At 39.0% G+C, this 13,794-nt stretch overlaps 1 protein-coding gene across 1 annotated transcript in view; it reads left to right on the top strand.

The window, feature by feature from the left end:
• The window catches only part of DOCK10 (dedicator of cytokinesis 10), a 136,121-nt gene that overhangs the window by 58,124 nt on the left and 64,203 nt on the right, over nucleotides 1-13,794 (top strand). The window contains exons 8-14 of the mRNA XM_059822685.1: nucleotides 2,926-3,109; nucleotides 4,769-4,854; nucleotides 7,067-7,150; nucleotides 8,260-8,415; nucleotides 9,955-10,176; nucleotides 10,913-11,035; nucleotides 11,659-11,741. Of these exons, the coding sequence (XP_059678668.1) occupies nucleotides 2,926-3,109; nucleotides 4,769-4,854; nucleotides 7,067-7,150; nucleotides 8,260-8,415; nucleotides 9,955-10,176; nucleotides 10,913-11,035; nucleotides 11,659-11,741 (938 nt within the window). The remainder of the gene's footprint in view (nucleotides 1-2,925; nucleotides 3,110-4,768; nucleotides 4,855-7,066; nucleotides 7,151-8,259; nucleotides 8,416-9,954; nucleotides 10,177-10,912; nucleotides 11,036-11,658; nucleotides 11,742-13,794) is intronic.

Below are 13,794 nucleotides of genomic sequence, written 5' to 3'. Positions count from 1 at the left end.
ATCATTTAACTCTCTATGAATAACTTTGAGTTCCTGCTTGATAGAGGTTGAATATCTAAATTGTAGTAAACATCCTGGAGAAATCATCTCCAGATAAAATACAAAATACTTCCAAAACAATTCTGTTATTTTGGAAGAATGACCCTGCAGGCATTAGACTTATCCTGATGTTTCATTTATAGCTCATACATAGTTTCTTTTTGAATCTTGTATTATTTCCTTCTGGAAGAAATTTCAAACTTGAAATTAAGTGCTGAAAATTACAAGTCAACCTCAAGGTCCACATACCATATGGAAGGACTCATAGAGAAGCAAACTGAGAAATGGTACTGGGTTTTTTTCCTGTTAACTGATCAGGAAGAAAATAGTTGGCTTTAGATTTGAAACAGAGACTTTCCTGTAGATCTCATCTGCTTGCCAGAAGTCTGAAGTGCAGATGGAAAAGTCGATATTGAAGTTTTCCTGCCCTAATGTTCTTAAGATTGAGCATGCGTGATGTATTGCTCTATTAGATAATGTCTAATAGTGTTACAGTACCTGATTTAAAGATCTTGGCCATGTCTGTAAGAGGAAGTATATATAATATAGACAAGAAATGCATTCATTTTAATGCTCTTTGTACTTTCTGAAGATAAATTGAAGCATAGCATTTTTCTTTATAGATTGTGCATAAATTGGTATACATAGTCCACTTACACAAATAATCTATCTTTAAAAGTTTTGAATGGCCACTAGCTAAGATTCTTGGCATAGTTTTGTTCAACTTCTAGCTCTTGGTCAAGCCCTCATCAGTAAAAACAGGTTTCAGTGAAATTTTAGTCCTTGTTTTACGTTAATTTGAATGTATGCGGTGATTGGAGGATTAGAGTGATTTCAGAGTCAAGAAAAATATTGGACACCCAAAACCCAATTGCTATGAAACCCAGCCCTATTCTTACCCTATGTTAGTTGAACTAAAATTTATATCCCTGAAAGAATATTCACCTCAATAAAGTACTTGAGAGGAAAACTATTTCCTACCAAGAGAATTTCCAGTAGCAGAACGAAAAAATAACACACATGCACGCACGCACGTACACACAGACAATCCCAAGTCAGTTTGAAAAGCCAAGATTTGACTGACTCTGAGACCCAAGTAGCTCCAGAAGAAGTTGTTCAGTCTTAACTGATTCCTGAGCTAGGTCATGACATGTAATATAAGGACTGGAGCAAGTGATTAACAACAGATTGGGTAAGAAACTTCTAAATCATCTCTGCTGCTGGGAAAAACATGTTCATGGAACTTTACTCTCAGTGTCTTGGGTTCTTGGTCTCCTCCTCTGGTTACGAATATCAGATATTTGCCTCTGTTCCTCTTAAATAAAAATGCCACGATCATCTCACCATCTGGCTTAGAAGCTATTCTTAGTAACTTGTTGGTATAGGACTGTACTGAGAAATAGTTATAGTATGTAGAATTACAGGATACCATTGTCATGTTATTTGAGACTGTTAATGAAGAACAATAAAATTGAGTGAAATGGCCAGTTATGGGTGGGTGAATTGTTTTTCAGTTGTCAGCATCACTCCAAGGTTAGATGCGTCAACAAAGTGATGGCAATTTTCTGGAATACTGAGAAGAAAATGGTGGCACTGATGTGTGTAGTAGGTTGTAAAAGTTTGAAGTAACAGGGGGTAGGACACGTCAGTGTTCTTTCAGATTTAAGCAAGGAGGAGAGACAACTGATGTGACTGCTTCCATAAGACTAAGACATAAAAGCCTCACTAGTTTGATAAATTTGAAGAATGAAGCACATTATATTAGATCACATCACTTCGTTTAATTTTACTGAACTGTTACAGTAACTAAGCACCTGTTAATTCTTATGACAGAAATTGATGGATTAACCATTTACTGCAGGTAAAACCTGGTGATACAGAACAGATCTCAGAACTCAATCTGTTGCCAGTATACTGGGCGTTGGTTCTTATTCTATACTTGAAATGGATAGCACTGCAATGACTGAACAGCACTATAACTCACCTTTTGCCTCCTGCAAAGAATTGTTGAAATTGCCTTAGTTGTTTTTAAAATCCTTCTAACACAAAGGCGGCAGTGGGAAGTACTCATTGTAATCTTTTCACGTGGAGGAATTTGTCCTGTTGCAATCTTCTGGAGAGATTTGCTGGTTAATCTCTATTCCAAGTTTAGACTCCAATCATCCAGAAGCTCTTTAAGAAAAACAGACAAAAAAATAAAATTATGTACAAATGTTCTCATCCTAACCACAATGTTTCTAACTTTGTTAGATGCTCAGAAATTGTTACCTTTATGTAGCTTGTTAGCAGCATCTGTAAATATCTCAAAACAGAAGATTTTATAAATTGTTCACAATTAGCTTTGACCTATTCAGGTCCAACCTCAGCAGTCAGGGATGGAATAGTCTTTGACCATGTGCTGACTTTGCTTGCTTGCTAGTTTAAATTTGGTGAACTCAGTCCTGTTCCCACTGAGCAAATATTCATGTGGCTTAGCACTACTTAGTATCTTTTTGAATGTCTGGTGTGCTGATAAGGTGTAGGAGACTTGGGCTTTAGAGGTGTTCTCTCCAGACAACTACGACTCATGTAGCAGTGCTGTACTTCTTTGGGAGGTATTCCCTACTGTAGTTCAAGTGTTACTGTCCATAGTCTTAGATTTCTATGGCTAAATAAAAGATGTATATTTGGCCATAGAAGATCTTAGATGCACAAAGACCCAACAATAAATTGACATAAATTTGCATTAATGTCACACGATTTGGATTTTATTTAAAGCCACTGAATTTTGCTTGAATGTTGTTTTTAAGGAGTGGCCATATACAAGTCCATCTTATGGATACCTCTTTCAGTACCTTTTTATAATTAGTTCTAGTGTTTATTTTTCTTTTCCTTTTGTTCCAACAGAATAACAGGCTTAGGAAACATGCCTTTGAGTTGAAAATGAATGACCTCACATACTTTGTGCTGGCAGCTGAAAATGAGCAGGATATGGATGACTGGATTTTCACTCTCAACAAAATCCTGCAAATAAATCCAGAGGGAACCATTCAGGAGAGGAAAAGTGCAGATCTGACTGATCTGAAACTTGGTAAGAATGAATAGTCTCTTGCGTTGTTGTTTTGTTGTTTTTAATAATCAAATGCAAAAAATTGAACCTTCAGATACCGCTATTGAATCATTTTAACTGCCTGAGTCTGTAATGTATTCTGCATCTATTGATTTCTGACGAAGCAGCACCGGTCTTTTGGCAATCCCTGAACAACGTCAGCTGACTCCCCACAGATCATTTTCAAAAGGCTGTGGGGGAGGTAAAGCTGCTCCCCACAAAGTCAGCAGCAGCAACGTGGCTCTGCTTTGCATATGCAGCTCTTTTTTAAATATAGTCCTTTCTGTCAATGATCTTGCTAGTACTTTGTATTTTACTGTCTTGGGAGTCTGAAGGTTTTAAAGAGTTTTTGCTGATCAGTAAGATCAGTTCTTTTTCCAGCATTTTGTTTTCTTTAAAAATCTGGCGCTAATAATTAAAAAAAAAAATCCCAGCTGTGGTATGTTGCTCTTTCCCTGGAAGCTTATTGACTTTTCATTTCTTGCTTTTGTGAGTTTGCGTATTAATATGCCTTCACTGTGGAAGAAAGAATTGGATGCTCTGTTATACTGCACGCTTTGTGTGGCAGTAACTCATTCCTCCACATAATAAATCCACGTTCAGTTTGGATGAACCCCAGCTGAAATTCTAAGACTGAAAACACTTGAAACCTTAATACAGATTTGAACTGCTTGTGCTCTGAGCTGAATGAAAGCTTTGAATCCACATGCATCTGAATCTTGGGGAAGTTCAGAGCTAATTGAAGGCTTTAGCCTGGTGTTTATAATAAATTCCAATTTTGGAGGGCCAGGTTACTCTTCATATAGCCAAAGATCTTTTTATAATTTGGAGGCACAAGAGACTTGCACTTCAGAATCAGAGAAGTACTTTTGAAAATCCCACCCATAAGGGGATATTAATGAAACAGGAAGAAATATGTGCATAAAAGGTCAAAGACATAAGGCTAACAGAAAACAGAAGTCTCTACTGTTAAAAACCCTGATAACAAGCAACAGGAATGTGCTATGGAGTTAACTTGTCAAAAGGCATGATGCTTTCTTGGCAGAAGAGCCCTAAATGGCTATAATGACTTATTTCACATTGGGCTGAAATACCTAGTGAAAGCAGAACGGTCCCTGGTGAACTAAGTACGGCAAAGGGGTTGCTGTATAGTGCTGTTCTCTGGATCCATAGATTTTGCAGCTTACGGAGTCCAGACTGCATCCCTCCCCTTCCCAAAGAGCGGGTAAGATCCTGCCTGCCCACTGAAGTGAAGACTCCCTGTACTGGGAGTCCAAAATCTTTCGGTTGACATAAACCCTCGGTGTTGCCTCAGAAGGGACCAAGAGAGCAAAGGAAGATGTCTTTGTTGTGGGTATGAATGTTTGTCATGGATGAATGTGTCAGACATTTCACTGAGTGGAGTCAGGCCTCTTGTTTGAAAGCTTAAAGATAGACTAAGTTACAGTAAGCACCTGTGGGAGATGAGGTTGAGGAGCGTGGAGTATCTTTAGTATCTTTTCCATTTGTTAGCCTGATGATACTAAACGGAATAAAAAGAAATAGCATGGGGATAGATTTTCTTTTTTTTTTTTTTTTTTAAGCCTAATGGTAATAGCAAGTATAATAAAAACTTTTTCATATTTTTTTCTTCTTTTCAAGATCCTGCAGAAGTTTCAGTGAATTATGATTGCTCTCAAGAAGAGACTGATTCTTCAGAGAACACCTTGCACCCAGACTTTGCAAAAGTAATGGATGTTATATTTATCTTTACAAGCTTAGTGGAAAGTGCTACCTAGGTGAAAAACGCCTGCCAATAGATGATCATTAATATTGTGAAAGGTTTGAAAATATAGCACAACCCATTGTGATTGTTAGAGCCATGACAAATGACAGGAATAACTTTCTGAAGAGCTGATGGCTTCGTTTAAATGAGAAAAGTTCCATTGGATGTAAAGAAAGTAGGTGCTCCCTAGAGTCGTTTGATTTAGACCTGTGAAGTCAGTAAGGGTCTGGTCCCTGCAGTTATCTGTGAAATATTTACTCTTTTTAACTGCATTTCAGAAGAGTTTTGCCCTTGGAGAACCAAGATTTCCTGTATGACTTGCAAGGAAATGAGCTGTGAACTGCTCATCGCTGTCTGTAATTTCATTGAAAGATTCATGTAGTATCAGGGGAGGCGTTTTGTCCTCTGAATCTCATAAACTGCTTCATGCGGATGAGGAATAGTAGAAGGTGCTAAGAAGCTTTTTGATTAAAAGCTAGATTGGAAATATTTCACTGCTTTTCCTTAAGTGAATGTATGATCTGTTCGTAATCTTCAGTCAGTGAGCTACTATAGATACTGTCTATCTACACAGCCAAATGCTATTTGAGGATGTTGCACCCGCAGATTTGAACTGAAAGCTGTATATGCAAATGAGGACAGAATTTGGTCTACATTTTACTGTAGGCTGTATTCATATATTTGAAATGGTAACCTAGAATTTAAAAAAAAAAAAAACGAACAACAAACCCAAAATAAAAACAAAACAAACAACCAACCAGGTAAAACGTAACTGAGTTTATGTATTAAGGACAACAGAGTATCTGATCATCTTGTCTGTGGATAGATACTTTTGTAATGGTTTAGTTAATGCAGATATCTCAAAGGTATCTTAAAGATATCTCAAAGGTATCTTAAAGATATCTCAAAGACCACTGGTGGCCTGCAAAGCTAAAATAGATGGTCTGCACGTTGTGCAATGCCTGTATTGCCCCTTATATGGTTAATTCCTGTTCCCCCCACCTTGTTCTATAGGCCTGGCTGCAGCAGTCATCTGTGGCCTGTCCCTAGTCCATGGCAGGTAGATCTCCTGATCCCATCTCTACCTAAACCAGTACACCAGGGACATATCAGGACCTGGTTCTGCAAGTCAGCCTGTGGGTGGGTCATGTTAGGAAGTAAACGTAGAGCTCTTGGTTTTGCTGTGCTGCTTCTGCTTGTTGCTTAATATGTGTCAGCGATGTCACACTATTGTGAAAAACACAAAACGTTGGATGGGACCTGAACAAGACCATAGCCTGTACTATGTCAGCAAAGGTTTGTACTCAGTCTTGGGCAACCATGAAAGTTGTGAACTCCATTAATAGTTCAGATATTGTTTTTCCTCACTTCTCTTTATTTTTCAAAGTGCAAAGAAAGACTGAAAGAATTGAGCATGTTTAGACTGAGAAAAAAGGTTTCAAAGATACCATGAGGGATCTGTAAGAGGAAGGGAACGTGTAGGGCGTACTTCACATGTTGGATGAATGGGCTTAAATAGTGGGGAAAAAATTATCAAAGTTAGACATAAGGATAAACTTTTAAAAGGCAGGTTAGGAAAGCACCAGGTGGCTTCAGGAAGTTGTTGAGTTGGTTTTGTCAGAGAGCTTGTTATTAACTTAGGCACGTGTCCATCAGAAATAAAATGGGCATGACTGATCCTGCCTTGTGGTAAGAAGGATGGATGGGGAGAGGACTTGCAGCCTTACCTTTGGGTGACACACTGCAGTCTGTGTGTCTGCCCACCTGTAAGGCTGAGCTGCACTTCCCTGCTCCCCTCTCTGCCCTCCCCCTGACACAAGTGGTTTTTTGTGGGGCTGGGTGTGGGGGTTTTTTCGATTTGGGAATCCATAAAGTGATTTTAGTGCAGTGATCCACCATTCTGACATCTTACACAATGGATTCTTTAGTAACATACATGAACTTGAATTACTTAATTGATCTATTTTGGGGTTCCTTAGAAGTATATCATGGCCTGAAAATCCCTGCCTCACAGCATACAACCTTCAAAGAGTGCTTGAAGGTGCTTTGGGATAACTACTGCAGAAATGAGAAGTGTTGTTACAAGTGAAACATTGATCATTCATTTAGAAGTCTAGCAACTCTATGGATTTCTGTTCTTGTGCAGAAAACTAATTTATTATCTGTCACCACAGTACATCACAGAAACAGAAGAAACAGTGAAAGCCTCTCGAAATACAGAGCGACTAAATCTTTTCTCTTTGGATCCTGATATAGCAGTAAGTGAAATTTTTTTTTTCCAAGTTCTTAGAAGTTTTAAAATACAGGTGGTCTGAGCTAACTGGGTTAGCTAAGCCACCAGAGTGGTTTGGAGTCCAGCAAGCAACTGGGTGTACCCAAGACTTCAGCTTTGAAGGGTGAGGGGAGCTATCTCTAGTCCGGAGAGACTTCTGTATAGACTCTACTCATATCTGATCACAGAATGGTTGAGGATGGAAGTGACCTTTGGAGGTCATCTAGTCCAGTCTAGCTAAGCTTTGAATCATAAAAGCAGACTGAAAATATTACAGGAGCAGAACCTTCTCTTGGACTGGAAATATTACAAGAACAGTGGTTTTATTGTTATTCATTACACTGAATTTGACTACAAAAGTATGAATGGATATAAACAGCAGTGGGAAGGTACAGTTGGAGGTACAAAGGGCTATGTGAAAAAAAGTTTAGCTGGAAGTGTAGGTAGTGCAGGTTGCTTTTCTTTTTATCTTCCACTTGCTTATAATTTAGTGTCAGAGTTCATGATTCAAAGAATGTTATTCCTTGCACTGAATATACATTTCCTGGGGATTTAAATGGAAACTATTTTAGTTAAAAGGAAGACTTAAGTAAAATCAGGATCAGTATATATTCAAACTTGAACCTGTTGTCAATCAACTGTAGCACCATTATTAAAAATATTAAGCAAATTGAAATAGTGGTGTGGTGTATAAGTAAGGGGAAAGGAGGGGGAAGGTCTGAAATCTAATTGTGCAATGTGTCATCATAGTCTGAAAATGTGAGGCTGTTTAATCTATATGAGGAAATTAAAAGCTAAAGTTTCAGAAGCAGTAAGTAAACAAGAAAAAAAATCTGTTCTAAAATCATAGGAAACCTAACTTGGATCCCTAATTCTGCCTCTGACATTATATATGTCCTCAGGGAATCTTTCTGCTTTGCTTCCTAATATATAAATTAGGAATAACACTCATTTACTATGGTAATATGAAGATATCAGCAGTGACTTTTTGAGGTTTTCAGGTGCTTCGGTGATTGTCAAGACCTTTAAAAAGCTTATTTAATTTTGGAATGCCATGCTTTTCCCGTGTATAACTAATCGCCCAACTCATTTCAGTCATTGAATCCTCAGAAAAAGGAGTTTCCAGGGACAAACTTGGTGATCAAGCCATTTGAAGAAAAGCCTGCGAAGAGGATCCTGATAACGTGCAAATCCCTCAGTTTGAATCTCCAGGCCTGTGTTACTGAAAATGAAAATGATCCTCTAACCAATGTAAGCTCTACTTATTTCCCTGTGATTTTTCTCTTTCTTTTTTTTTTCTTTTATCTCTTTCTGTCCACTTGTTACTTTGGAAGGAGAAGGTAAAAGGAAAGCTGTATTGTGCACACATACTGCATTCACTCCTCCTCCCCTGCCCATCCCTTTGGATTGAATAATGAAACTGATGAACTTTCCAATAAGCATTTTGAAGCTGATTTAGATTGCAGACTTTTAGCTACCATTCAATGGGGAATTAAAAATGTTAAAATCCTTGAGGATTCTTAACAATTGCTGTAAGAAGAACAAGTTTAAACTGCCAGGACCTATTTAGGGAGGCAACTGAAGATCAGTTGCTGGTGAACTGGTTTTTTGTTTTTCAGAGAGAGACCATGAACCAAGCAGATTAAACTACAGAAGAGAAGGCAAAATAGAAAGGACTGGATGCTTCATCTAGTGGAAAAGCCCAGGCTAAAAACAGGACAAGCCAGAAAATTTTGCTTTTTCTTACTTTAAGAAAAAAGGGCAGGGAAAAGCGAGATGTAGCTGTCAGTTCATAACTAGTCCATAGTTAGTTCTCCTCTGAAGCAGGAAGGTTTGGAGAAATTAGTGTCCTGGCATCTCACCTTTCATACATTTCATATGAGGCATTGATTATTTTTTTTATGGGTTTTTTTTCATTTGAAGATGACCTCTACAGTGAGTGCATATTTAGCATGATGTAATCAATACTTTTTTTTTTTGGCAGAGTGGAATAACTGTTTAAATGAAGTCATGATAACTGTACCAATGGCATGTGATAATTCACTACAGAGACTGAAAAAGCATAGAATATTGTACCTGCCATGCATTGTTCCTTATATCCAATGTTTTAAGATCCTGATTTCTGGACAGCTCAGAAGGTGTCATTCTTATTCTGAGACTGTTTTATTTCATCAGAATTACGGAGGCTCTTTGGAGGTTACTTAGAGTCATAAGACTTAATTTCCTGGTACTATGCAATAGAATAAGTGCGTACTGTCAGAGTGGTTTGAATGCTTTTGGTTTCCTAGCAAAATGGAACATGTGTTTCCCACAGAATAATACACCCACGCATTTGTGTTTGTACCCGTAAACATTTCTCATCTACTTACATTTGTCATCTTTGTGCCGCATTTCTGATGATCCCTGGAAAGCCCACCCTCACTCTTCTTCCGTTTATAATGATTCTGAATCTACATTTTAAAAATCCTGTAACATGTTTCTCTGGGGCTCTATTCATTTACTCTAATAATTATCTGTGACAAATACATTTGGTTTTTATTCTGTGAGTTTCTAAGTTACCTGTCAATTACTGTTCTGGCGCATTGTTAACAAACTACCTTTAAAAGCCTCTAAAATCACATGGTTGGAAACTAACTTTGGCGGAGGGGTGTGTGGGCGTGCATTTTTAATGAATCTCATCATTTGTAAATAATAGTTGTTTGCTTTCACTTTTTCTAGCTGCTCTAGAGTTTAGAGTTTACCCCCTTGCTCTCAGTTACCACTATATTATGTTTCTGGTATTTTCTCCAGGTAGAGCCTTTCTTTGTGAGCGTGGCGCTGTATGATGTCAGGGATGGCAGGAAGATCTCTGCTGATTTTCATGTGGATTTGAACCACACGCTCGTTAGACAGATGATTTCAGGTTCCTCATTTTCATTAGAAAATGGCACTGTTGAAAATACAGACTCAAATGAAATGGAAGAACCACAGGTCAAGGGGTTCCCAGAAGAATGGCTGAAATACCCAAAACAGGTATTCCACGTGTGACTTCCATGACTTAGTGACGCGTGTGACTTATTTTAGTTCAGTAGCAGTATTCATTTTCATCAGAGAATTTATCTGGTTCTTGTTTTCAAGAATACTCTTTTTTTGTGTATCGGTGGTACTTGTACATAGATGCTTGATTTTTGAGCTCCCTGTATAGACTTTAAAACCATTTACAATCAAAACTATGAAAAAAGTTAGTGTCTGTTATTTAGAGAAACCACCAAGGTTTCCTATGCTCTTTGGGTTCATTTGCTGACCTCTCCCAAGCCAGCCAAACAGAATCGCAACTTAAAGTGACACGTAGGTGCTGCATTAAGCTCAAAGTACTTCCACATTCTTGCTGTTGCTGTAAGCCTTGCCCCAAAACCCCATACATTACCTTTTCTTCTCCCTGTCATTCCCCTGAGGTGTGACTGATTTAGGCCAGCGTTTAAGTACTGTCCAAGACGAACAGTTAGGTTAGGTGATGCTAACATGGTCATATTGCTTCTTGACTTGAGTCAGTCTGTTTGCAAGGTGCTGCATGTGCACAAGCTTACTTCAGCACTAGCACAAAGATTTTCTTTTCCATCTGGCTGTATTGAATATGTAGAGACAATAATCCTCAATAGTCCTTTCTGAATTTGGTTTGTTACTGTTTCCATCAACAGAGAGCACTGGCAGTATTTCATTTCACCAGTATCGCTATATACTTTTTAACTGTTCTCTCTTTTATCCACAGGCTCTTTTCTCCATAAGTAATCCTCATTCTGAGATCGTATTAGTGGCAAAAATAGAAAAGGTGCTTACGGGAAACATTGCCAGCAGTGCTGAACCTTACATTAAGAATCCTGATTCTTTTAAGGTAATGTAACAGGAACATCAGTTCCTTCTTCGTCAGCTTCAGCCTATCGGAAGCTGAAGACATTGCAAATTGTGCTCACAAATCTCACCAGTGTGTGGTTGCTGAATAGGACAAGCTCACAGGAGGCCCACACCTAAGAAAGCAAATGTCCAAGCTCAATTGACTGAAAGAATGAAGCACCATTTTGTCTGCAACATACAAATCCATTCGTGGTGCATTCCTATGCTAGTTATGTCTTAGCACAGTGAAATTCTCTTTCAGCAGTCTTTTAGAAACTATGAGTTAGTGCGCTTCACGTACGAGCAAAGTTGGGGTAGGCATCTGTTTTTCTCTGAGAGCAGGCAGTGCGACTGCGTTGGGTATATTACAGAAAACTGCAATAATAACTGTAACTAACACAGTTCTGACTGAAGGGATGGTCAAGTGGTTTAAATCATCAGCAGCATCATATTCATCTGTGATGTCTTTGCTGTCCACCCAGAACCTTCTGTTATGGGCAGTATCAGGTTATATTATTTTAGGGACACTAACCTTTTCAGCAGAGGAGTACTTGGATGTACTCTGTGCTGCATTTCAGATATTATAATGATATTGATGAAATAATTTTTTTTTTTTTTTTGCAGTGTGCACAGAAAGTGTTAAAATCCAATAAACAGTTCTGCAGCAAGCTCGGGAAATACCGTATGCCATTTGCTTGGTCAGTGAGGTATGTATTAATTCTTTTTATAATTTTATAAGCATCTTATAACTTATTCTGCTCTTGGACTTGTATCCTTTTATTCTTTTCCACTTTTTCTGCTTGAAGCTAAGCCAAGCTTTCTGCGTGGTCCAGGACCCCAGAAGATCATGCAGCTTTATTATTTCATTACCCTATTTTTCACACAGCTGAACGTTGGTTATTTTCTCATTAAATGTTACTGTGGTGGAATCTTTCCTTCAGGTATGTAGTGAAGTTGCTAGTAAGTAGCAAAGGTGGCTGACAAAACATCAATTTATCATGAGCTCCACCAGTGATTTGGTGCTAAAAATTACCAAAGAGATTTCAAAGTCACAGTTCTCATAAGAATTTCCTACAAAGATAATTACGGTCTGAAATAGAGTTGCAATGGCCACCCAGAATATAGGTGCACAAGTTTGAAGCTCTGTTCTTGTTATGATGCCTGTCAGGTTTTAGGAAAAATCTAACCAAGGATTTGGAGGTTATGGTGCCCCTAAAACAGTGCCTTGGGGGTGATATTGGGGGATTATGCTTCAGGAACTCTTGCATTTTTAGTGGTTAGTAGGTGACAGAGAGCTGTTACTTTCTTGTTTGGCAGGTCAGTTGGGTTTTATTGCAGGACGGTGCAGAGGCAGTAATGGATTTTTGTTCTTACCCTCTCTCCTTCTGGGTAATTTCTTACTGGTCTCACCCTCAAGCTTGAGGCACCTCTGTTCCAAATTAACTCACAAAACCAGATACGGCTTTCTTCTTTTTGTTTTCCCTTCAGGTTTCCATGTAATCCCTTTCTCTGTCCTCTCCGTTTTTTCCTTCTCGGTCTTCTGTAATTTCCTCAGCTTACTGCTGCTCTGGGATGAGAGCGCTCCCTGACTGAAACCGTTCTGTGTGTCCCTGTGGCAGCTCTCCCTTCTTTCTGCCATGCATAGAGCAGGGAATATAAAATTTTATATTCCCTATAAAAAGGAAAGCTGTTGATTGCCAAGTCAAAGCATTCTTCCTTCTCTGTGGCTTCTGTTCTGACCGTGGCAGAGCAGGTAGAGAGCTGCCTGAAGCTGTAGGGAGGAAGGAGGAGCAAGTGGTAGGTGAAAAAGTCACGTTGTGGCATTGCCCATCACCGTGAGGGATGGCTGTGTGCTTCTGCTGTGGCAGTATGGAGCAGCAGAAGTGCACAGTTTCCCCTACTGCGTGTAGGGGAAAACTTACGATTTTAGAACATGGTGCTTAGATGGCAAAGGAGAAAACACATAGTAAGGTACGGCCATTTGAAGAGTTCGTTTATTTTTTATTGAGATACGTTTTTGTCAATATCCAGTAGGAACAGAAGTATGTATGCACTCAAGAGAAGGGCAGATAATGTGTTCTGATCTGTCATCACAAGCTCAAGGATAATCAATATTTACTCCTTCTGTGTAGCCAAAGAACCATTCATCAAAATTATATTGATGGGTATCTCTTGGGATGACAGAGCTACTTTTAGCATGTAATGGACCATACAATGGCAAGAGGTGCAGGTATGGCATCAGACTGACTTGAGGCTTTTTATTAACTCTGTCCTGCCTGCCTGTGGTCTGTGGCAGTACCATCAGTGATATGTCCTGCTACTCAGTCATTGCTGTAGCTATCTTTAGGTGGCATGACGATTTTAAGTAGTTCAGGGTCTGGCTAGTCACTCATGCATGTGGAGAAGGCTAAAATATCCTTCCACATCTTCAGCATATCTTATCTGAGTGTTTCTTGGAAAAAAAAAAATACGGAAAGGTTTACTTCTTATTTAAAGGAAGTGCATTTCCCTTTCATAGGATTCTCCAAGTGGCAACCCCTAGTTGCCTCTTGGTGAGAGCAGGCAGAAGCAGGGTTTGGGCTGTGCTGTACTATACTGGTACGCAGATGCAGGGCTGTGCATGTGCTGCAGCTGTACTGCTCAAGCGGTAGCACTGTGCCTCGGCCCAGAATTGTAGCTGCAGGTCTGCGCTTCCTCTGCCTAAGGGACGTCTAACAGACATGAATGAAGTTTTACTTCTATCCCTGTAAGGTGGATAGC

The sequence above is a fragment of the Gavia stellata genome, chromosome 11, assembly GCF_030936135.1.
Source record: "Gavia stellata isolate bGavSte3 chromosome 11, bGavSte3.hap2, whole genome shotgun sequence".
Classification (NCBI taxonomy): Eukaryota; Metazoa; Chordata; class Aves; order Gaviiformes; family Gaviidae; genus Gavia; species Gavia stellata.
Note: the sequence above shows the minus strand (reverse complement) of the source record. Positions and strands in the feature narration are given on the sequence as shown.